At 40.8% G+C, this 26,097-nt stretch overlaps 1 protein-coding gene across 1 annotated transcript in view; it reads left to right on the forward strand.

The window, feature by feature from the left end:
• Nucleotides 1–19,025, forward strand: part of LOC127568920 (calcium-activated chloride channel regulator 1-like) — a 43,104-nt gene extending 24,079 nt beyond the window's left edge. The window contains exons 9-14 of the mRNA XM_052013182.1: nt 2,002–2,108; nt 2,203–2,424; nt 10,211–10,472; nt 12,102–12,269; nt 15,089–15,316; nt 18,631–19,025. Coding sequence (XP_051869142.1) covers nt 2,002–2,108; nt 2,203–2,424; nt 10,211–10,472; nt 12,102–12,269; nt 15,089–15,316; nt 18,631–19,025 — 1,382 coding nt within the window. The remainder of the gene's footprint in view (nt 1–2,001; nt 2,109–2,202; nt 2,425–10,210; nt 10,473–12,101; nt 12,270–15,088; nt 15,317–18,630) is intronic.
• Nucleotides 19,026–26,097: the final 7,072 nt, after the last annotated feature.

A 26,097-nucleotide genomic window follows, 5' to 3' on the forward strand; every position in this document is an offset into this window, starting at 1 on the left:
CCCTCCCCATCCCTTTCTGCCTTTCGCAGGGACTGCTCTATCCGCGACTCCCTAGTTTACTGCTCCGCCCCCCCCACCCATCCTACTCACACCCCGGGAACTTTCCACTGCCCCCGCCATAGGTGCAACACCTGCCCCTACACCACCTCCATCCAGGGACCCAAACACTCCTTTCTGGTGAGACAGAGATTCACCTGCACCTCCCTTAATATCATCTGCTGCATTCAGTGCTCTAAGTGTGGCTTCCTCTACATTGGTGAGACCAAATGCAGACTAGGTGACCATTTCGCAGAACACCTGCACTCTGTCTGTAACTGTGATCTGCATCTCCCCATTGCCAGTCATTTCAACTCCCCCTCCCACACTATCACTGATATGACAGTCCTTGGCATCCTCTACTGCTAGAAGAATTCCAAGCGCAAACTGGAGGAACAGCACCTCATGTTCCGTCTTGGAACCTTGCAGCCTAATGGCATGAACATTGAATTCTCCCACTTTAGGTAATGCCACACACCCCCTCCTTCCCCCCACCCCCCCACCACCATGCTTCTTCTTCCCATTCCTAGCCTCTATTTTTCTACCTTTTTTCCTTTATCTTCTTACCTTTGACCCATCCCCCGGTGGATCTGCTCTCCCCTCCTCCACAGCACCTGCCTATCACTATCTCTCACCTGCATCTACCTATCACCACCTTGTGCCCACTCTGCCTCCCCTCTTTTGTCCACCTATCACTGCTCTGCTTTTCCCTCCTATGTATTGGGCTTCCCCTTTTCCCATCTTCAGTCTTGACCCGAAACGTTGACCGCCAGCTTTTCTCCACGGACGCTGCCTGGCCTGCTGAGTTCCTCCAGCATCATAGTGCTTTTCATCTAGATTCCAGCATCTGCAATTTCTCTCAAATTATTTTCCTGACTACGGATGCTTGTGATTCTTGAATATGAATCCCTAAATCTTTTTGGACATCCACTTTTCCCTGTTTTTCACTATTGCAAGAGGACTCAAAACCCTCCGTTTTGGACAAAGTGGACAATTAGCTCTGCTGCCATAGTTTGTCTCACTCATTTATCATTGTTTCTTTTACACTTCCACCTACAATACTTACTATCTCAAGACATCAGTAAATTGGATATCAGGCTCTTCAAAATGATAAGTACGTCAGTAATGATAAACAGATGACATCCCAGCACAAATCCTTGTGGTAAACCTCCAGTCTGTTTTCAACTTAGCTAAATATCTCCACTAAAATAGTGGATGAAGGAATTTTAAATGTATGCATCATACAATCATGCTTTCATAGCCCATTGCTAAGGAAAATTAGTTTCTGCACTGAATGGGGTGTGTAAATTTGTTTCATTGTGTAAATACTGGAAGTATCATATGTTGTCTGCAATATATTTGGTTAAAAAGTTTCTGTTCAACAACTTGATACAAATATTCATAACTTTTTACTCAAAGATCCCGAATGTCAACTATAAAGATGGGAGTCCTGACTATAAATCCACAATAATGAAAACAGTTACATTGTTTTATTCATCTATAGGATAAGGACATTTTTGGCAATGCCAGCATTTATTGGTCATTCCTAACTGCCCTTAAGAAGATGGCACTGAACTTATGCAGTCCATAAAATCTACAAGCAGGAAATGGCCAAACAGCCCTTTGAGCCTGCTCTGCTGTTCATTAAGACCACAGTTGATCCTATGCCTCAAGTGCAGTTTCCTGCTTCATTGCCCTATCCCAGGTACTCTGAAACCCTATTGATCTCAGTCTTGACTATACAAAGTGATGAAGCAATCCACAGCCTACATCCTACCCAGATTGTTCCTGGAAAACAGTAAAGTTAAAACCTGTGCTAATATGTTAAATACTTTTATTCCCAAGTAAATTTTTCAATCATCAGAGTCCTGTCAAATTGCAAAAACCTACAGTGTCTGTAAGTTTCAGTTGGCACTGACCATTTTGTATTATCTGTGTTGATCATAAAGCTTGTTCATTCTGCAGGAGGGTTACAGTTTCTGGCTGCTTGTAGTTTGAGTACAAGTGGATTAATTGATGCATTCAGTGGATTAGTATCAGCAAATGGTGACATTAACCAACAGTCAATCCAGGTTTGATTACCTTTCAGATATTTGCTTTTCAATTATTATTCTTGCTAACTGATTGCCCTAATGTAAAGTAACAATTCCATGTGTTTGGTCTCAGCTTGAAAATTCAGGAACAAGAATTGGCAAGGACACATGGTTCAATGGCACAGTTGTTATTGATAAGACTATTGGGAACGACACTTTTTTTGTGGTAACTTGGGAGGTACAGACTCCTGATGTGTTTGTACATGACCCCAGTGGAAAAATATACAACAACCATGACTTCACGATAGATCAAACAGATCACACAGCCTACCTTAAGATTCAGGGCACTGCACAGGTATGTTCAACATTAATCAATAGCCCAGATTCTCCTAATAAATGCTAGTAAATCAAGGATGTGGAAGTCCTGAACTTGTTTGGCAATAATTGGCTCCATATGTTTGAAAGTTATTTGGTCCTTGCCTTCCCCATGCAGTCCAATGGCTAAGGTTAATTTTGCTGTGATTCCCCAACCCTCACTCTCAGGAATCAGCTCAGATCCAGCACCAGGTTATTTAATTATTAATAGTCTTCAAATATTTCTCACCATCAAAGGCAAAACTGGAAATGAGCCAGCAAAGCTGGAACCTAGGCTTGGCTGGGCTGTCAAAGTTCTTAGGGGAATCTCGGAGAAAGGGCTTATCCAGTACATCATTTAAAGTTCTGCCTGGCAAAATAGTCCAGACATCCAGATCAGTTATGGCTTTGCATTGTGTGACTGTGGGTAGTGATTAAAGGCCTGTAAAACCTGGACCATTCACTCTGTTTCTTTGATCCGCTGCTGAGTATATTTTATACTTTTGGCTTATGCTTTGCAGTCTATTTCCCTGTGATTAAGCCATTTGTTCTCATGGACACCTCCAGCTTTCTGACATCAGTCCTCATTCTGCACAGGCCAGTTGTCTATCTTTAATCGGGTGAGCACACACTGCAGGTGGAGCAATGCAAACATTTTCTTTTCCTGCCTATTCCCACACTGTGAACAGTATCTATCTGTGAGATATTGTTATATATCTGTCCCCCACCCCCCCCACCATGCTTGTCTTCTTCCCTTTCCTAGCCCATCTCTCTTTTTTCTATTTTTTTTTCCTTACTCTCCTTACCTTTGACCCATCTGCTGTTGGTTCTGCTCTCTGCTCCTCCCCTGCACCTGCCTATCACTATCTCTACACCTTGTGCCCACCCTGCCTCCCCTCCTTTGTCCACCTATCTCTGCTCTGCTTTTCCCTCCTATATATTGGGCTTCCCTTTTTTCCGTATTCAGTCCTGAAGAAGGGTCCTGATACGAAATGTTGACCGCCTGCTTTTCTCCACGGATGCTGCCTGGTCTGCTGAGTTTCTCTAGCATCACAGTGTTTTTCATCTAGATTCCAGCATCTGCAGTCCTTTGTTTCATCTGTCTGTGAGGTACAATTTTCAGTGCATTCGTGAGTAAGTTGGGAAGGAAAGTTAATTCAATTTATATTCAAGTCAACCAAGGGAGGCATCATAATTAAGTCACTCGAGACTGATTTTACACAAAACATTTCTGATGTGTCATGAACCAGCAACAAAAGAAACACACTGAGCATGATTCAGTGTTAAAAACTATTTTATTAATCACTACTATTGATAATACGTAAAATAAAAGTAAAAATGTTAGTATGTTAGAATTCAAGAATGTTAAACCTCGAACGTTAACCCCAAAACTAAACTCTTCGTGTGTGTGTGTGACAAAGTCCAAAACTCCCAGTTCCTGAATGGTTCTTAAAGTTCAGTTCCGCAAGCCATAAGGTGAAACATGAGCAAGGGCTTCTTCAACAACCACCGTTGTCTGAAGATAAGATGTAGATGTAGAAAAACATAGAGAGAGTACATACGAAATCCAAATGTTCCACGATGGAACCCAAACGACACTTCAGTGTTTACTCGGTAGTGACTTCCTCACCCCGAAAAGCATCCGAACCGTGGTCGTCCACATACAAATACCTGTTTCCTTCTACAGGTCAGCAACAAAGTGAACTCCACCGGATTACTTCCAACTTCCATACATGGATTTCAGTGGCAAACACAGTTATTGTTTCTCATCCATCGATAGAGAAAACAAGCAGGCTGGTGTCTCTCTCCCTTCTCTCTCTCTCTTTCTTCTTCTTCTTCAACAACGTCATTACGTCCTTTATCTTCTATTGACGTAAGCACGCCCCACACACACATACACACACACTCTCTATCTTAAAGGGACTTTCACTGAGTCCATAACACCTCCCACCTAAAAAAAAAATTTTCCCAAGAAAATTTTAACCGCGCATACAGTTAGTAATGTTAATAATTATCATGCTACACAACTACAGACTATCAGATTAGTACAGATACATGTTTCCCATTTAACATCGGGAAAGACAATCAGCAATCACATTATCTTTGCCTTTAATGTGAGTTATCATGAGATCAAACTCTTGCAAAATTAAACTCCAGTTTAACAGCCTTCTGTTCTTGTTTTTGACTCGGCTCAGAAACACCAATGGGTTATGATCTGTATACACAGTCAATGGTTTCTGAGCGGTGCAAACATATACACTGAAATGTTGCAAGGCTAAAACAAGCGACAGTAATTCTTTCTCTATGGTGGAATAATTCTTTTGATGCTCATTAAATTTCTTTGAAAAGTAAGCTACAGGATGGTCAATATCATCAAGGTCACCCTTCTGCAACAACACAGCTCCTGCAGCTTCATCACTGGCATCTACTGCTAATGAAAATGGCTTTTCAAAGTCAGGTGTTCTGAGCACAGGATGGTAGCATAAAATGGCTTTCAGCTTCTCAAATGCTTCTTGACAAGAATCTGTCCAAACAAACTTTACTCCCTTCTCTAGAAGATTAGTTAGGGGAAGAGCAATATCAGCAAAATTTTTACAAAATTTTCGATAATATCCAACCATTCCCAAAAATCTTCTAACAGTCCTCGTACCTGTGGGAATAGGGAACTCAGATATTGCTTGAACTTTTGCCTGAACAGGAGCTTGCTTTCCTTGACCTACAACATAACCAAGATACGTCACAGTGGCATGGCCAAATTCACTTTTAGCCAAGTTAACTGTAAGGTTAGCCTTGGAAAGTCTTTCAAACAACCTTTCTAACGCAGAGATGTGATCTTCCCAAGTATCATTCCCAGTCACTAAGTCGTCAATGTAGGCATCTGTATGTTTTAACCCATGAATCACTGAATTAATCATTCTTTGAAATGTTGCCGGAGCATTTTTCATTCCAAATGGCAAAACATTGTATTCATACAATCCAGAAGGGGTTACAAAGGCTGAAATCTCCCTTCCTCTATCTGTTAATGGAACACACCAGTACCCTTTTAATAGGTCAATCTTTGTAAGAAATTTTGCCTTTCCCACTCTGTCTATGCAATCATCCACCCTAGGAATAGGGTAAGCATCTGACTTTGTTACAGCATTCACTTTCCTGTAATCTGTGCAAAATCTAACAGTTCCATCAGGTTTAGGTACAATAACACAGGGCGAACTCCAATTTGAAGTAGAATGTCTAATAATATCATTTTCCAACATGTATTTTATTTCCTGATCAACAAGTTTACTTTTTTCCACATTCATTCGATATGGGTGTTGTTTGATTGGTTTTGCATCCCCAACATCAACATCATGGGTAATTATCGATGTTCTGTTTGGAACATCTGGGAACAGATTTTTAAATTTTAAAATTAATTCTCTCATCTGTTGTTTTTCTGAAACTTGTAAATGGTCCAACTTCGTTTCAAGGTTCTCCATGATATTTTGGTTTTTCAGTTTCGATGGAACAATATTTGGTCTAAATTGGCCTTCCTCAACATCAACATCAGGCATTCTAGAAACAACCTTTTCACCATCCACCAAGGCCACAACTGAATCCCTCTCATAATAAGGTTTTAGCATGTTTACATGACAGAGTTGTGTTTTCTTGCGTCTATCTGGTGTTTTGATTATATATGTTAGATCAGTCACTCGAGATTCAATAACATAGGGTCCAGAAAAACGAGCTTGCAAGGGATTATTTTGGCTAGGGAAAAATACCAACACCTTTTGCCCCACTGCGAATGTCCTAGGCCGAGCACGTCTATCAAAATATGTCTTCATTCTTATCTGGCTTGTTTTCAAATTCTCTCTCGCTAGCTGGCAGACTCTCTCCAACCGAGTTTTAAATTTTTGGACATAGTCCAACAGACTCAAGTGAACTTCCTCATTAACCCATTGCTCTCTTAACAACTCCAAAGGTCCTCTCACCCTATGTCCAAACACAAGCTCAAACGGACTAAATCCGATTGACTCCTGGATCGATTCTCTAACGGCAAACAAAAGTAAATGGATACCTTCGTCCCAATCCTTGGTGTTTTCAAAGCAATAAGTCTTCAGCATATTTTTGAGAGTAGAATGAAATCTCTCCAGAGCTCCTTGAGATTCTGGGTGATATGCAGATGATACAATCTGCTTTGCTCCCAGCTCATAGACTATTTGTTGAAAAATTTTTGACATAAAATTACTACCTTGATCAGATTGGATTTCTTTTGGCAAACCAAACAAGGTAAAAAATTTTACAAGAGCCTTTGACACCGTCTTGGCCTTAATATTTCTAAGGGGTATTGCCTCTGGAAATCTAGAAGTGGCACACATGATGGTTAACAAATACTGATTTCCAGTCTTAGACTTTGGTAATGGGCCAACACAGTCCACAATCACCTTCGAAAAGGGCTCACCAAAAGCAGGAATTGGTTTCAATAGAGCCACAGGGGGTTTTTGATTTGGTTTACCCACCATCTGACATGTGTGGCAGGTTCGACAAAACATCACCACATCTTTTCTCAAACCAGGCCAATAGAATTGTTTCAAGATCTTCCCTACAGTTTTATTCACCCCAAAATGACCACCCAAAGGCATACTATGGGCCAGGTTTAAAATCTCATCCCTATAAACTTTTGGAACAACAACCTGATGAATAACTTCCCATTCCTCAGTAACAGAAACATGAGGAGGTCTCCATTTCCTCATTAACACTCCATTTTTGACATAGTATCCAGTTGGCACCTTTTCAATCTCCTCACATGAGAGTGCTTTTTCTTTCAATTCTGTCAACTCAGGGTCCTTTGTCTGTTCCACCATAAAATCCTTCCTCGACAAAGACAAATCTTTAAATTCAGGCTCACTGTAAGGATGTTGATCCTCCAGTGAAGACAGAAAAGTCTCAGATAAGGCATCAAAATTTTCTTCCTGTTTAGGACTGTCACAAGGAACTACATCAGACTGCACCGGACTGTCTGTCTTGGCTAATTCTCTAGCTCTAGCTCGAGTCACCGCACATGATGGGTAAACATCTGAATCATCCTCAGACTCATCAATCCTTGGTTTGGTTGTTAACCGTACCACAGGATCACTTTCTCCATTTGCAAGGTCATTTCCCAATAACAAAGAAACTCCTTCCACTGGCAAACTAGGTCTTATCCCTATCTCGACTGGTCCTTCTACGAACTTTGACTTTAAAATCACCCTGTGAAAAGGGACAGACATGGTCTCACCTGTAACGCCTCGTACTAGATTTACTTCACCAGTGTCACTTTCTTCACCAAAATTTAAAACACTGTCCAGCAAGAGAGATTGACTAGCCCCAGTATCTCTAAGAATTTTCACTGGCACCTGGGGTGACTCATCATTCAGTGAAACAAAACCCTCTGATACATACGAACGGAATTCTTTTCTCACCTCCTCCAACTTTTCCGCTTTTCCCTCTTGCAAGGACTGATCTTTAACAGCATCTCCTGAACCTTTTTGATTTTTAATTGCCTGAAAACAAGCATTGGGCCCAGCTTCCTTCTTTTTCTTCAAAAGGGCACAATTAGATATCACGTGGCCAGGTTTCCTACAGTAATAACAAGTACGCTCAACAGGTTTCTCCAGCCCTGGCTTCTTTTCATCCTTTCCTTTTTGATTACCTCCCAATTTAATCTCCGGTTTACCTGGATTGTCTTTGTAACTCTTTTGAAAGGTTTTAGGTTGTCCCCATTTGGATTTATGGGTTAAAGCATAATCATCTGCCAACCTAGCAGTTTCTTGTAAAGTTTCCACTGCCTTTTCATTTAAATATGTTGTTAATTCAGCTGGAACACATCTTTTAAAGTCTTCCACTAGTATCAATTCTGTCAATTTATCATAATCCCCATCTACATTTTTAGCCAGGCACCATCGTTCAAAACATATTCCCTTTCCATTGGCAAATTCCATATAAGTCTGATCTGCAGATTTCCTCAAGTCTCTGAATTTTTGTCTATAAGCCTCAGGGACCAATTCATAGGCCTTCAAAATAGCTTGTTTTACCTTGGTATAATCAGCTGCATCCTCAACAGACAAAGCAGAATAAGCTTTTTGAGCTTTACCTTTAATCACACTCTGTACCATAAGAGCCCATCCTTTCCTTGGCCAGTTTGAACTCACAGCAACCTTTTCAAAATGTTGGAAATACTGATCAACCTGATCTTCTTCAAACGGAGGGACTAATCGAACCTCCCTGCTGGCTGAAAAACCATCATCAGAATCAGATTCCGAACTCCTACGCTTCATTTGTAACTCATGCTGCCTCTGTTTCTCCTTCTCCTCACTATCCAGCTCCATCCTCTTCAATTCCATCTGCTTCATTGCTAGATCAGCCTCTATCTTCATCTGAGTTAGCTTTTGTTCAGCCTCTAATCTCTTTTCCTCTCGTTCAGCTTCTATCTTTAACTGGGTTTGCTCTCGTTCAGCTTCTATCTTTAACTGGGTTTGCTCTCGTTCAGCCTCTATCTTTGCCAGCTGCACCTGTGCCTCAGAAATTGCTATTTCACTGCCAGGAAACTGTTTTAACACTTCCTTCTCAAACACCTTCTTTTCCACATAATGGCCAGCTATCAGTCTCTGAATATCTGCCTTTCTCATAGACTGCTTTACTTCTGTAAGGTTTAGCCTTGTAGCAATCTTTATCAGATCATCCTTTTTCGCCACCTTCAATCCCTGTGGGGTTGGTGACTCCAAAAATGCCTTAATATCCATTGCTGCTGGTTTCCACACACACAAGCCAATTAAAAAGAATTTATCAGACCTCCCTCAAAAATCTTTGGATTGAATCTCGAACAAATCTCGTCAATCTGGGGAACAATCCCAGACGACACTCGTTAACCTTGGGAACTATCCCGGACGAGCCCCCAATTTTGTCATGAACCAGCAACAAAAGAAACACACTGAGCATGATTCAGTGTTAAAAACTATTTTATTAATCACTACTATTGATAATACGTAAAATAAAAGTAAAAATGTTAGTATGTTAGAATTCAAGAATGTTAAACCTCGAACGTTAACCCCAAAACTAAACTCTTCGTGTGTGTGTGTGACAAAGTCCAAAACTCCCAGTTCCTGAATGGTTCTTAAAGTTCAGTTCCGCAAGCCATAAGGTGAAACATGAGCAAGGGCTTCTTCAACAACCACCGTTGTCTGAAGATAAGATGTAGATGTAGAAAAACATAGAGAGAGTACATACGAAATCCAAATGTTCCACGATGGAACCCAAACGACACTTCAGTGTTTACTCGGTAGTGACTTCCTCACCCCGAAAAGCATCCGAACCGTGGTCGTCCACATACAAATACCTGTTTCCTTCTACAGGTCAGCAACAAAGTGAACTCCACCGGATTACTTCCAACTTCCATACATGGATTTCAGTGGCAAACACAGTTATTGTTTCTCATCCATCGATAGAGAAAACAAGCAGGCTGGTGTCTCTCTCCCTTCTCTCTCTCTCTTTCTTCTTCTTCTTCAACAACGTCATTACGTCCTTTATCTTCTATTGACGTAAGCACGCCCCACACACACATACACACACACTCTCTATCTTAAAGGGACTTTCACTGAGTCCATAACAGATGACATTGTCTGATTAACAATCAGGAGTAAGTGTCCCAGCCATTCCTTCTCTCCCCAGCATGCAACATAGATCAATGTTCAAGTCTACAGAGGCAAGGAACAGAATGGAAAGGTTTTTGAGAGGGCTGCTATGTGTCTTAAAAATAATGAATGTTTGTTTCCTAGACTGGAACTTGGATCTACAGAATCCTGAATCCTGGAATGAAGCAGATTGTAACAATCACCGTAACATCACGAGCAGCAGATGCAGAAGTTCCCCCAGTCAATGTCAATGCACACATCAGCCAAAGGGATTCCACTAGCCCAATGATTATCTATGTGGAAATTACTCAAGGATTTCTACCAGTCCTGTATGCCAATGTGACAGCTATTATTGAACGTCCCAGTGGTCCTCCAATTGAACAGGAGCTTTATGATGATGGCTTAGGTAGGATACATAAAATATCCCTACGAAAGAGAAAGTGCACCATTATTTTAAATATGAGTAGTGTGGCTGTATCTAATTCTGGCCTCCTTTCCATGAAAATATATAAAAGAAATTAAAGCAAGTCTAAATGGCACATGCTGGGATCAGAAGAGTCATAGAGCAATACAGCACGGATACAGGCACTTCAGCCCCACGAGTCCATGCCAACCACAGTCCCCACCCAGCTGGTTCCAATTTCCTGCTTCTGGCCCATATCCCTCTAAGCCCCGACCTCTCCATGTACCTATCTAAGTGCTTCTTAAATTATACTATTGTACCTGCCTCACACTTCCTCTGGCAGCTCGTTCCGTATACTCACCACCCTCTGCGAGAAAAAGTTGCCCCTCAGGTTCCTTGTAAATCTTTCTCCTTTCATCCTAGATCTATGCCAACTAGTTTCGGACTCCCCTACCCTGAGGAATAGACTGTTACTGTTCACCTTATCTATACCTCTCATAATTTTAAACATTTCCATAATCCATAAGATTACCTCTCATTCTCCCAAGTTTCAAGCAACAAAGACCTAACCTGGGCAACCTCCCCCTATAACTCAGGCACTCTAGTCCTGGCAACATCCTCGTAAATCTTTTTTGCACACTTTCCAGTTTATCCATGTCTTTCCTATAACAGGGTGACCAAAACTGTACGCAGTACTCGAAGTGTAGCCTCACCGACAACTTATACAGTGTGCTACCTGTGACCCTGCTTTCAACAAACTATGCACTTTTACTCCAAGATCCCTCTGTTCCATTACACTCCCTGGTGTCCTACCATTCATAATATAAGACCTATGCTGGTTTGACTTTGCAAAGTAAAATATCTTTATCTTTATTAGTCACATGTACATCGAAAACACAGTGAAATACATCTTTTTAGTAGAGTGTTCTGGAGGCAGCCTGCAAGTGTTGCCACGCTTCCGGCACCAACATAGCATGCCCACAACTTCCTAATGCATACGTCTTTGGAATGTGGGAGGAAACCGGAGCACCCGGAGGAAACCCACACAGACACGGGGAGAATGTACAAACTCCTTACCGACAGCGTCCAGTATTGAACCCGGGTCGTTGGCGCTGTAAAGCGATTCGCTAACCGCTACACTAATGCATCGCCTCACACTTACCTGCATTGAAATCCATTTGCCACTCCTCGACCCACTTCGTTAACTGATCAAGATCCCCCTTTAATCTATGATAACTTTCTTCACTATCCACAACACCTTCTAATTTCATGTCATCCACAAACTTGCTGATCAAGCCTTGTGCATTCGCATCCATATCATTTATGTAACAAGGGTCCAACACCGACCCCTCCGGCAAACCACTAGTCACCAGCCTCCATTTTTAATCCACCTAACTAGCTCTCCCTGGATTCCATGGCACCTAACCTTCCACGCCAGCCTACCAAGTGGGACCTTGTTGAAGGCTTTGCTAAAGTCCAAATAGACAACGTCCACAGTCCTACCCTCATCTACTTTTCTGGTTACCTCTTCAAAAATTCTAAAAGGTTCGTCAAGAAGTCCTTTGCAATTTTCATTGCCAAGCCAATCAGGCAGCTTTGTAAGAGCATAACCTTCCCTTGACTTTCCTTTAGGTGCTGATATTATCAGGAATGATGGTGTTTATTCCAAGTACTTCCTCAGATTTAATGGAGCTGGAAGATACAGTGTTAAAGTGCATGTACAGGGAAAGGAAAGGATCACACGAATGGCAGTCAGAAGAGGAGGACGTGCCCTGACCACATCACAATACACAGAAAATGGTAATAAATATTTGACAATATCATTGCACCAAGCAGGGTTTAAAACCAGAGTGAACTACTTCTTAGCTTGTTATATGAATTAGGAGCTGCCCAGGGAACTAACATAATTATAAAAATATAGTGGAAGAAGTCATACCTGTTCTTACAGTCTTGTCAAGCCCAAAGGCAAAGGGTCTGTATTGGGTGGGAGAGTGTGAGGGATAAGATTGCTTTGTTGTGTGTTGTCCTTTCTCTCTCTCTATTAGGAACATTGGAAGCCATTCCAGTGCCAACCAATCTTGCACATTTTCTGAGCATGGCATCCCTAGACAAAGGTGCAATTGTTGAGGCTGTGTCAGAAGCAAATTTAATTCTGCAAAACAAGGAGAAAGGGATTTACAATAAACCAGATTTTTGGGCCTCCTGCCTGATATCTGGCCAACTACAAGAGAATCCAGGGGCAAATAACAGTGTGAGGAAATGATGAGCTTCTATCTGCTCCAATTCAACCACTACACACATTAGCCAAGGCCAGTTGATAACCTGCCTTGTGAAAAGCTGCAGGTTGTTATTGTAGACCAAGTCCTTTTATTAAAAGGTTCTTTGGAACACAGAAGTACGAGAAGGCCATTCAGCTCCACGACCTGACATCATGAGTGACCTGCTCCACTCAATAAACATCCTTTCCCTGGGGCAGGAGTAGACCACTCAGCCTCTTAAGCCTACTTTGTCATTTAATAAAATCATGGTGCTCTGTCTTCAACCTCAACTTTAGATTCCCATCCACACCAGTAACCTTTCACCCTCTTGCTTTTCAAGTACCTATCAACTTCTGCCTTAAAAATATTCGAAGACTCTGCTTCTACTGTCTTTTGAGAAAGAGAGTTCCAAATATTCATTACCCTCACTGTCCTACCTGGGTGAAACCTCAAATGTTAAACAATGTTCAAGATTCTCCCACAAGAGGAAACATCGACCCTGTCACGACCCCTCAGGATCATATACTGTATATTTTAATCAAGTTCCTTCACTGTTCTAAATCTTGGCAAACACATGCCTAGCCTGTCAAACCTTTCCTCAGAAGACAATCTGCCCATTTAGGTATCAGTTTAGTTAAATCTTCTGTGAATGCATTTACATCTTTCCTTAGTTAAGGAGAACAACTTTGCACTCACTACTCTACCTGTGATCTCATCAATGTCCCATATAACTGTAGCATAACCTCTCTACTTTCATATTTAGTTTTCCACAGTGATAAATGATAATATTCTGTCAGCTTTCCTCAGAATCAGGTCTATTATCAGTGACATCTGTTGTGAAATTTGTTGTTTTGCGGCAGCAGTACAACAAAAATATTACTATCAGTTACAAAAAGTTACAAAAATATTACTATAAGTTACAAAGCAAGTCAAAAATATTACTATAAGTTACAAAAATAAATAAATAGTTCAAAAGAGTAATAAAAAGTTAGCGTTCATGGGTTCATGGACCATTCGGAAATCTGATGGCAGAGGGGAAGAAGCTGTTTCTAAAATATTGAGTGTGGGTCTTCAGGCTCCTGCAGCTTCTCCCCGATGGTAGTAACGAGAAGAGGGCATGTCCTAGATGGTGAGCGTCCTTCATGATGGATGCCATCTTCTTGAGGCACTGCCTCTTGAAGATGTCCTCAATAGTGGGGAGGGTTATGCCCGTAATGGAGCTGGCTGAGTTTACAACCCTCTGCAGCTTCTTTCGATCCTGCACGTTGGAGCATCCATACCAGGTGGTGATGCAACCAGTCAGAATCCTCTTAACTGTACATCTATGGAAGTTTGCAAGAGTCCTTGATGACATACCAAATCTCCTCAAACTCCTAATGAAGTAGAGCCGCTGGCATGCCTTCTTCGTGATTGCATCAATGTGTTGGGCCCAAGACAGATAAATCCCAAGTTAGGAAATAGCTTTCCGAATTACTTGCTGCCCGTAAATTAGCCTTCTGTGAATATTACACTAATACATGCAAGATCTTGGCACCTTAGAGCTCTATGGTCTCTCACTATTTAGGTTATATTGTTTCGTACTTTTTCCATATTATACTCCATTTGCCAAATCTTTCTTGACTCACTTAATCTTCTATATGCCTTGGTATCCTCTTTACAACTTGCTTCCCTATCTATCTTTGGTCAAAATATCTATTAATCGTTGCTCAAAGATTTTACCTGACCTGACTTTTGTCTTCAAATCCATTTTCTTGCCCATTCCCACAACTTTTGATTCCCATGTTCTCCAAAAATCCATTTTAGCCATGAATCAATGACTTAGCCTCCACAGCTATCTGGAGTGGAGAATTCCAAAGATCCACAACTCGCTAAGAGAAGAAATTCCTCCTCATCTCTGTCTTGTGGGAAGGTTCTTATTCCAAATCTATGCTCTCCAATTCAAGCCTCTTCCAGCAGGGAAACATTCTCAAAGCAGGTACTCTGTCAAGCCCTCTCAGAATTCTGAATCTTTCAGTAAGATCTCCTCTCATTCTTCTAAACTCCAGACAATATAGCCCATTCTCAGTTTTGTTTTGCTCATAAGGCAACCCATTCAACCCAAGACTCAACCTAGTGAACCAATGTAGCATCACTTTATACATCCTTCCTAAATAAAGAGACTAAAACTGTTTGCTGTGCTTCAGGAGTGGTCTTAACAAGGCCCTAAACTGTTGTAGAAATACTCCCTTACTCTTGTACTCCTTCAAAATTCCAACAAAGGCCAACATTCCTTGTCTTCTTAATTACTTTGCTATATCTTTGTGTGCTTTTCTTTTCTTCAAAATGGATTTTGAACCAACATATACCTTACTTTGCACATAGGGAATATTCAAAGCCATTCAGCAAAGCTTCCAGTTAAGGAAGAGGATCTTGTGGCTCTATTCGAAGGCTTCAGCAGGGTCAAGTCAGGAGAAGCAATTTCACTTCCCTCAGAAACACTCACTGTTGACTTCCCACCATGTAAAATCACAGACCTTCAAGCTACGATTGTTAAGAATAAAGTGGAACTGGAATGGACAGCACCAGGAGGAGATTATGATCAAGGAAAAGGTAAATGCTGCTGAGTTTAAGCTACATGCTTTTTTTTCTTCTAGCAATGTATTGAACCAATTGTTGATAACCTCAACTGAACAACTGGAATTTCACACACTGAATAAGAGCACCTATCCTATGGAGAGAGGGACCAAGGAATACTGAATGTCTCAGTGTATCCCTTTTCAGTCTATAAGTTACTAAAAATAATAGGTAATTTAAATATCAATAAAGATGTTTTATTAATGATATGGCTTACAGTGCCAGTAAGTAATCTTCCCATGGCTTTTCTCCAAATAGATGCCTCTGGGACTTAGAACATAGAACATGATGGCACAGTACAGGCCCTTTGGCCCACAATGTTGTGCTGACATTTTATCCTGCTCTAAGATCTAGCTAACCCTTCCCTCCCACATAGCCCTCCGTTTCTCTATCATTCATGTGGCTATCTAAGAGTCTCTTAAATGTCCTTAATGTATCTGCCCCCACAACGTCTGCCAACAGTGCATTCCACGCACCCACAACTCTGTGTAAAAAAAACTCACCCCTAACATCCCCCTTATATCTTCCTCCAATCACCTTAAAATTATGCCCCCAGTGTTAGTCATTGTCGCCCTGGGAAAAAGTCTCTGACTGTCCACTCGATCTATGCCTCTTATCAGCTTTTACATCTCTATCAAATCACCTCTCATTCTCCTCCTCTCCAAAGAGAAAAGCCCTAAGGCACTCAACCTAAGACATACTCTCCAATCCAGGCAGCATCCTGGTAAATCTCCTGTGCACCCTCTCTAAAGCCTCCACATCCTTCCTATAATGAGGCGACCAGAACTGAACACAATACTCCAAGTGTGGTCTAACCAGAGTTCTATAGCGCTGCAACATTACCTTGCAGCTCTTGAACTCAATACCCCGACTAATAAAGGCCAGCACACCATACACCTTCTTAACAACCCTATCGACCTGCGCGGCAACCTTGAGGGATCTATGGACGTAGACCCCAAGTTCCTGTTCCTCCACTGTTCCTCCACACTACTAAGAGTCCTGCCATTAACCTTGTATTCTGTCTTCAAATTCGATCTCCTGAAGTATGTCACTTCACACTTTTCTGGGTTGAACTCCATCTGCCACTTCTCAGCCCAAGTCTGCATTCTATCAATATCCTGTTGTAATCTACAGCAACCTTTTACACTAACCACTACACCACCAACCTTTGTATCATCAGCAAACTTACTAACCCACCTTTCCACATCCTCATCCAAGTCATTTATAAAAATCACTAAGAGCAGGGGTCCCAGAACAGATCCCTGCGGAACACCACTGGTCACCAAATTCCAGGCAGAATACGCTCCATCTACCACTACCCTCTGTCTTCTGTGAGCGAGCTAATTCTGAATCCACACAGCCAAGTTCCCCTGGATCCCAGGCCTTCTGACTTTCTGAATGAAACTTTTGGCACTAAATCCTGTTGCACCATGAGAGAGGAATGAGTGACATGAGACATTTCTTAAAGGAGTGACAGCAGTTAAGGAGCAATTAATATCCAAGGACTGATATTACATATGATATGCTTGGTACAATGAAGAGCAAGTCAAGCCCTGCTGATTTGGCAGGGTATGAGTAGGGAATGTGGAATCTATGGCAGTGACTCTCCACATTCCTCCTCCTGTGACCATTTTTGGTGTGGGATGTGAGAAGCAGATCTAGAATGATGAGACCATGAAGGGCACAAGAAAATAACAATATAAAGAAAGGATTCTAAAGAATTGAAGCTCCCCGGGGAAGAGTTTGTGGCGTAAAAATATTTAGGACAAAATTTATCATTGGCACTTTATTTCCTCTGAGCTATCAAGCTATGTGAGACTCAATTACTTCTTGGCTTGCTGGTTGAGGAAGAGACCATGTAATGACGGAAGATTAGATCAGATAGGTGAATGAAGGAAAATATGCTGTGGGCATTTGGAATGGGGTGGAGAAATGTTATCAGGACGAATTGCTTGCATGGAAGGTAACTGTCAACATAGGCCAAATGTTGTAGCTTACAGGGTCACTGCTTTTGAAGCTCGGTCACTGCAACAAACAGCAGCAAAGTAACAGAGTGAATATTGGCACTGATGTGCCAGCCAGTCAGTTGGAGGCTGAATTGAATGGAGATCTAATTTACTCACAAGCCACAGCAGAATCTCCATTCTATTTGTCTGAACTCCCCCACACAGCATTTATGCAATCATCATCATCCAGAACATGACTTGCAGTGTGCTTGTAGCCATGAAATAATTGAACTGCTCAATCTGCTTTGGATGATGTTGGGTGAGAAGAGAATGTTGATCAAGATGCCCAGGGAGCTCCAGTGGTTTTCATTTAAAGTATCAATGTATGTTTTTTATTTGCCTGGTAAAGCTGGATCTCAACTCATTGTCTCATTTGAGTAAATAATTGCTAGAAATGTAGTGCACAAACATGTCAGCTTTAGACCATGTCATCAAATTCTGAAAAGGAAATTAAATTTGCAGTGCTCTGACCGAGAGGTGAGAGTGCTTCTACTGAGCTTAGATATTGTTTAATCAGTGAGCTGGATTTCCTTTTCACATATTCTTGTTAATGAAATTTAGCTCTCGGGGGAAAGAAAAATTCTGATTCAGACAGATTCTATTATCAGGGCCATCATGAAGGCAAACTTATGACTAAGCAGTCAGAAAATGACCTGTTGTCTATCCATATGTATGTATACATGCACAAGGAAAAATACATGGGCATATGCGTGTGCGCGCACACACACACGCACACACACACGCACACACACACGCACACACACAGAAATGCACATGCTCAAACACTCACATCCACAAACACATTAGATAAAGTGATTTACTAAGGGCATCTCAGAGGAAGAGAGAAAGAAGTGGAGAGTCAGGGAGATCTACAGAAGAAAAGGTACAAATAACAGCAATTAGGTCACCTCCTTCTTATTCTTAGGTTGTCCCTTGGGATGGAAGATAACTTGCTTCCACTCTGGTCTTGTAGGTTCTGAGGTGACTAATGAGGCCAATGTGGGAACCAGAGATTCTTCCACTGATGGGACAAGAGATGGCAGATAGAGAGAGTGTGGCTGGGTCATTTGTGGGATGGTAAGCTCCTGTGTGCTCCTGATGCATGATCTCAAGGTTCTCAAAACAATCCTGAATGCTACTTCTCCACTTTGAGCAGTCATGGACCAGAAAGTCCCAGAAGTCAGTGGGGTGTGCCAAGTCATTATTTGTCCATTTTTCATATGTCTGTACTTGTAGTCATACAGTATATTCCATTATTTTCAAAGGTTCTTATTCTTTTCTTAGCATCTCGCTATGAAATGAGGATGAGCGACAATCTACTGCAGCTACGGAATAATTTCTTCAGTGCTACTCTGGTTAATTTGGCCAGTTTGAAACCACGACCATATGGGTCCAGAGAAACAGCAACAATTGTTCCTGAAAATACAGAACTGCAAAATGGGGCAACTCTCTATTTTGCTGTCTGTGCATATGATGAAAATGATCTGTTTTCTGAAATGTCAAATGTGGCCAAGGCTTCTGCCTTCCTACCTTTAAGTGAGCATCCAAATGATGTTAATATATCAGTGATAGTTTCAATAATAGCCATTGTTGTATTTATTGTATGCTTGATTGCTTTGATCACCAATTGTGTTCTGAACAGCTTAAGCCAAAAGAGAATCTTTGCAGATGAGGAGTAAGAAATAATTAAAACTTAGAAAAGAAGTGAATAGGCAGCACCTAATTAAAGGGGTTTAAAATCCTAATAAAATCAATGGGCTTGGTCTAAAGTTCCATAGTAGCTTTTCATGCAGTTTATTGTAACTTCATACCCATTAAATCCTCAGATAATGATGTAACAACTACTTGAATGCTTTCCAGCGTTTCACTGAGCTTACATCAGGCAATCAGGAAATCTACCAGCTATTTAATTATCTTATTGTGGGAGATATGATAAAGAAGAATTACATAACATCTTCATGACCTCAGGATGTTCCAAATAGTCCTGGATTCCCTAAAATTTGGCTCTTGTCTGTATTTTGGCAAGTATTCCTGCTCTAACACAGAAGGAATGTGTATTGTTAACTAATTTTGATGTTAATTCTGTTACTATACATTATTAAAACATGTTATTCAATGACAACACTGTTTTGTTTTTGGATGGCTGAAAGCATTATTCAGAAGTTCAAAAAGCAGATCTCCGAGATTTGGCCAACATTTAGAGTGCAATCTCTGTACCAAAAATACAAAAGGTAGTTTGTACAATTACAATTCCATGCTCACACATGGCAGACTTTTTAGGAGGTCACAAACGCGTGATCTGACTGTTTCCCCCTAGCCTTTCATAAGTCAGAGCCCCTGAGGAGCCCCAGGTATGTTATTTCAGTTACTCTTATTTTCTTAACATGATGCCATAATGCGTAATGAATATTTTTGAAGTCTATTCAAAATGTGGACGTTCTAGACTATTAGACCATCATGCAAAGCAACATTCATTAGGTAATTCACCTCAATTTGTTTGCACACTCTGTTAATTTATTGCTCTCACTATTTGCAAAAACATGGATATCAGCTATCTTAAACATTTCCCCATTCATTTATTTCCTGTGTACATTTTACTGGTAATTTTATAAATGGTTAATGTGATAATGCTTAATCTGCTCAAACATGACCTTGTACAATGTTTTAGGCACTGCAGAATGAGTCTTTACTATGTTTGTGAATGTGCTTTATAATAAGAAAGAGTTCTCTGGATAGCAGTCCAGGTATTCTTGCACTTCCAGGGGAACCCACAAAAGGCCAGAATTAAAGGACCTCAAATGGAAAGAATGTGTGAGGCTGGAGGAGGTTTTGAAAAACAAGATGCATTAAGGATGTGAAGGGATTTGAAGATACACAGGAGGTGTGGCTGGTAATGATGGTGAACGGTAGAATCTAGGGGAGTTGATAGGAATGAGGTGAGAATAGGTTGCAGTGAAAATCAATGTGAGTATGGGACTGGAGACATAAGAGATGGTAGATGCTGGAATCTAGAGCAACAAACAATCTGCTGGAGGAACTCAGCGGGTTGAGCAGCGTCTGTGGGGGGGAAAGGAATTGATGTTTGCAGAACTGATGTTTTAGGCATTATGCAGTTCTGACGTTTGGCAAGACTGATGCAGGGTTTCGACCCAAAACGTCGACAAGTTCCCCCCCCCCCCCCCCCCCCCCCCCCCCACCAACAGGTGCTGCTCGACCCAGTGAGTTCCTCCCGCAGATTGTTTGTGGCAACAGTAGGATTGCTCCATGAGCTGGTGTGGACTTGATGGGCAAAATAGACTTGATGGGCAAAAAAGTTGTGGAATTGTGGGGGCAGATAGTTGGAGGATGATAAGAATGTACACAAGGTCTTTGAGAATGCTTTGGAATTTGCAGTGGAAAGAAATAATTGAACCAGAAAGGAAGCAACAAATCATTCCATTTCATGTACAGCACATTCAGCACAGGGAGACCCTCAAAGAGTCTTCATCAATACCTGATGCCTAAAAATAGCTTTCTTAAAAAATATTTCAATTGGCCTGCAACATTATGGGCTAAATGTGAGTCAAAATCAACAAAGAGGACATCAAACCATGAAATGATGAACCACATAAGTAAGCCGTGCTAGAGGCACTATATCACAAAGAAAATAGAAGTAAAACCTTATTAAGTTGGGGCATTTAAGCTACAAAAACAAACTTTTTTTTTACCATTTATGATAACAAAGTTAGCAGGATTTTAACAAAAAGTATTATGAATGTGTGATTATTTAGGGAGAGATAGCAAACTGTGAGTTTCCACCGTAATTTCATAACTTCATACCAAAACGGACATCCTGTATCTGCAAAGAAGAACTGGTTATCTTATTTCCCTCTCGGGTACTTTTGGCAGTCTCCAGAACAGCACACAATGAATATTAGTCACAATAACAGATCACCTGATGCCTAATCTCTCTTAATAGTTCAAACTTTACTTTTACTCTGTCACGAACCAGCAACAAAAGAAACACACTGAGCATGATTCAGTGTTAAAAACTATTTTATTAATTACTACTTATGATAATACGTAAAATAAAAGTAAAAATGTTTGTATGTTAGAATTCAAAAATGTTAAACCTTGAACGTTAACCCCAAAACTAAACTCTTCGTGTGTGTCTGACAAAGTCCCAAACTCCAAGTTCAGGAATGGTTCTTAAAGTTCAGTTCCGCAAGCCATAAGGTGAAACATGAGCAAGGGCTTCTTCAACAACCACCGTTGTCTGAAGATGAGACGTAGACGTAGAAAAACATAGAGAGAGTAAATACGAAATCCAAATGTTCCACGATGGAACCCCAGCGACACTTCAGTGTTTACTCGGTAGTGACTTCCTCACCCCGAAAAGCATCCGAATCGTGGTCGTCCACACACACAAATACCTGTTTCCTTCTACAGGTCAGCAACAAAGTGAACTCCACCGGATTACTTCCAACTTCCATACATGGATTTCAGTGGCAGACACAGTTATTGTTTCTCATCCATCGATAGAGAAAACTAGCCGGCTGGTGTCTCTCTCCCTTCTCTCTCTCTTCTTCTTCTTCTGACCTCTTCAACAACGTCATGACATCCTTTATCTTCTATCGACGTAAGCACGCCCCACACACACAAACACTCTCTATCTTAAAGGGACTTTCACTGAGTCCGTAACACCTCCCACCTAAAAAAAAAATTTTCCCAAGAAAAATTTAACCGCGCATACAGTTAGTAATGTTAATAATTATCATGCTACACAACTACAGAATATCAGATTAGTACAGATACATGTTTCCCATTTAACATCGGGAAAGACAATCAGCAATCACATTATCTTTGCCTTTAATGTGAGTTATCATGAGATCAAACTCTTGCAAAATTAAACTCCAGTTCAACAGCCTTCTGTTCTTGTTTTTGACTCGGCTCAGAAACACCAATGGGTTATGATCTGTATATACAGTCAATGGTTTCTGAGCGGTGCAAACATATACACTGAAATGTTGCAAGGCTAAAACAAGTGACAGTAATTCTTTCTCTATGGTGGAATAATTCTTTTGATGCTCATTAAATTTCTTTGAAAAGTAAGCTACCGGATGGTCAATATCATCAAGGTCACCCTTCTGCAACAACACAGCTCCTGCAGCTTCATCACTGGCATCTACTGCTAATGAAAATGGTTTTTCAAAGTCAGGTGTTTTGAGCACAGGATGGTAGCATAAAATGGCTTTCAGCTTCTCAAATGCTTCTTGACAAGAATCTGTCCAAACAAACTTTACTCCCTTCTTCAGAAGATTAGTTAGGGGAAGAGCAATATCAGCAAAATTTTTACAAAATTTTCGATAATATCCAACCATTCCCAAAAATCTTCTAACAGTCCTCGTACCTGTGGGAATAGGGAACTCAGATATTGCTTGAACTTTTGCCTGAACAGGAGCTTGCTTGCCTTGACCTACAACATAACCAAGATACGTCACAGTGGCATGCCCAAATTCACTTTTAGCCAAGTTAACTGTAAGGTCAGCCTTGGAAAGTCTTTCAAACAACCTTTCTAACGCAGAGGTGTGATCTTCCCAAGTATCATTCCCAATCACTAAGTCGTCAATGTAGGCATCTGTATGTTTTAACCCATGAATCACTGAATTAATCATTCTTTGAAATGTTGCCGGAGCATTTTTCATTCCAAATGGTAAAACATTGTATTCATACAATCCAGAAGGGGTTACAAAGGCTGAAATCTCTCTTCCTCTATCTGTTAATGGAACACACCAGTACCCTTTTAATAGGTCAATCTTTGTAAGAAATTTTGCCTTTCCCACTCTATCTATGCAATCATCCACCCTAGGAATAGGGTAAGCATCTGACTTTGTTACAGCATTCACTTTCCTGTAATCTGTGCAAAATCTAACAGTTCCATCAGGTTTAGGTACAATAACACAGGGCGAACTCCAATTTGAAGTAGAATGTCTAATAATATCATTTTCCAACATGTATTTTATTTCCTGATCAACAAGTTTACTTTTTTCCACATTCATTCGATATGGGTGTTGTTTGATTGGTTTTGCATCCCCAACATCAACATCATGGGTAATTATCGATGTTCTGTTTGGAACATCTGGGAACAGATTTTTAAATTTTAAAATTAATTCTCTCATCTGTTGTTTTTCTGAAACTTGTAAATGGTCCAACTTCGTTTCAAGGTTCTCCAGGATATTTTGGTTTTTTAGTTTCGATGGAACAATATTTGGTCTAAATTGGCCTTCCTCAACATCAACATCAGGCATTCTAGAAACAACCTTTACATCATCCACCAAGGCCACAACTGAATCCCTCTCATAATAAGGCTTTAGCATGTTTACATGACAGAGTTGTGTTTTCTTGCGTCTATCTGGTGTTTTGATTATACATGTTAAATCAGTCACTCGAGATTCAATAACATAGGGTCCAGAAAAACGAGATTGTAATGGACTATTTTGGCTAGGGAAAAATAACAACACCTTTTGCCCCACTGCAAATGTCCTAGGCCAAGCACATCTATCAAGATATGTCTTCATTCTTATCTGGCTGGTTTTCAAATTCTCTCTTGCTAGCTGACAGACTCTCTCCAACCGAGTTTTAAATTTTTTGGAAATGGGGAGGTCTCCATTTCCTCCTTAACACTCCATTTTTGACATAATATCCCCTTGGCACTTTCTCAATCTCCTCACATGAGAGTGCTTTTTCTTTCAATTCTGTCAACTCAGGGTCCTTTGTCTGTTCCACCATAAAATCCTTCCTCGACAAAGACAAATCTTTAAATTCAGGCTCACTATAAGGATGTTGATCCTCCAGTGAAGACAGAAAAGTCTCAGATAAGGCATCATAATTTTCTTCCTGTTTAGGACTGTCACAAGGAACCACATCAGACTGCACCGGACTGTCGGTCTTGGCTAATTCTTTAGCTCTAGCTCGAGTCACCGCACATGATGGGTAAACATCTGGATCATTCTCAGACTCATCAATCCTTGGTTGGGTCGTTAACTGTACCACAGGAACAATTTCTCCATCTGCAAGGTCATTTCCCAATAACACAGAAACTCCTTCCACTGGCAACCTAGGTCTTATCCCTATCTCGACTGGTCCTTCTACGAACTTTGACTTTAAAATCACCCTGTGTAAAGGGACAGATATGGTGTCATCTGTAATGCCTCGCACTAGATTTACCTCACCAGTGTCACTTTCTTCACCAAAATTTAAAACACTGTCCAGCAAGAGAGATTGACAAGCCCCAGTATCTCTAAGAATTTTCACTGGCACCTGGGGTGACTCATCATTCAGTGAAACAAAACCCTCTGATACATAAGAACGGAATTCCTTTCTCACCTCCTCCAACTTTTCCGCTTTTATCTCTTGCAAGGACTGATCTTTAACAGCATCTCCTAAACCTTTTTGATTTTTAATTGCCTGAAAGCAAGCATTGGGCACAGCTTCCTTCCTTTTCTTCAAAAGGGCACAATTAGATATCACATGGCCAGGTTTCCTACAGTAATAACAAGTACGCTCAACAGGTTTCTCCAGCACTGGCTTCTTTTCATCTTTTCCTTTTTGATTACCTCCCAATTTAATCTCCAGTTTACCTGGATTGTCCTTGTAACTCTTTTGAAAGGTTTTAGGTTGTCCCCATTTGGATTTATGGGTTAAAGCATAATCATCTGCCAACCTAGCAGTTTCTTCTAAAGTTTCCACTCCCTTTTCATTTAAATATGTTGTTAATTTAGCTGGAACACATCTTTTAAAGTCTTCCACTAACATCAATTCTTTCAATTTATCAAAATCCCCATCTACATTTTTAGCCATGTACCATCGTTCAAAACATATTCTCTTTCCATTGGCAAATTCCATATAAGTCTGATCTGCAGATTTCCTCAAGTCTCTGAATTTCTGTCTATAAGCTTCAGGTACCAATTCATAGGCCTTCAATATAGCTTGTTTTACCTTGGTATAATCAGCTGCATCCTCAGCAGACAAAGCAGAATAAGCTTTTTGAGCTTTACCTTTAATCACACTCTGTACCATAAGAGCCCATCCTTTCTTTGGCCAGTTTGAACTCACAGCAACCTTTTCAAAATGTTGGAAATACTGATCAACCTGATCTTCCTCAAAAGGAGGGACTAATCGAACCTCCCTGCTGGCTGAAAAACCATCATCAGAATCAGATTCCAAACTCTTTCGCTTCATTTGTAACTCATGCTGCCTCTGTTTTTCCTTCTCCTCACTATCCAGCTCCATCCTCTTCAATTCCATCTGCTTCATTGCTAGATCAGCCTCTATCTTCATCTGAGTTATCTTTTGTTCGGCCTCTAATTTCTCTCGTTCGGCCTCTATCTTTAACTGGGTCTGCTCTCGTTCGGCCTCTATCTTTAACTGGGTCTGTTCTCGTTCAGCCTCTAATCTCTTTTGCTCTCGTTCAGCCTCTAATTTCTTTTGTTCTCGTTCAGCCTCTATCTTTGCCAGCTGCACCTGTGCCTCAGAAATTGCTATTTCACTGCCAGGAAACTGTTTTAACACTTCCTTCTCAAACACCTTCTTTTCCACATAATGGCCAGCTATCAGTCTCTGAATATTTGCCTTTCTCATAGACTGCTTTACTTCTGTAAGGTTTAGCTTTGTAGCAATCTTTATCAAATCATCCTTTTTCACCACCTCCAATCCCTGTGGGGTTGGTGACTCCAAAAATGCCTTAATATCCATTGCTGCTGGTTTCCACAC

This window comes from Pristis pectinata, chromosome 3 (genome assembly GCF_009764475.1).
Source record: "Pristis pectinata isolate sPriPec2 chromosome 3, sPriPec2.1.pri, whole genome shotgun sequence".
Taxonomy (NCBI): Eukaryota; Metazoa; Chordata; class Chondrichthyes; order Rhinopristiformes; family Pristidae; genus Pristis; species Pristis pectinata.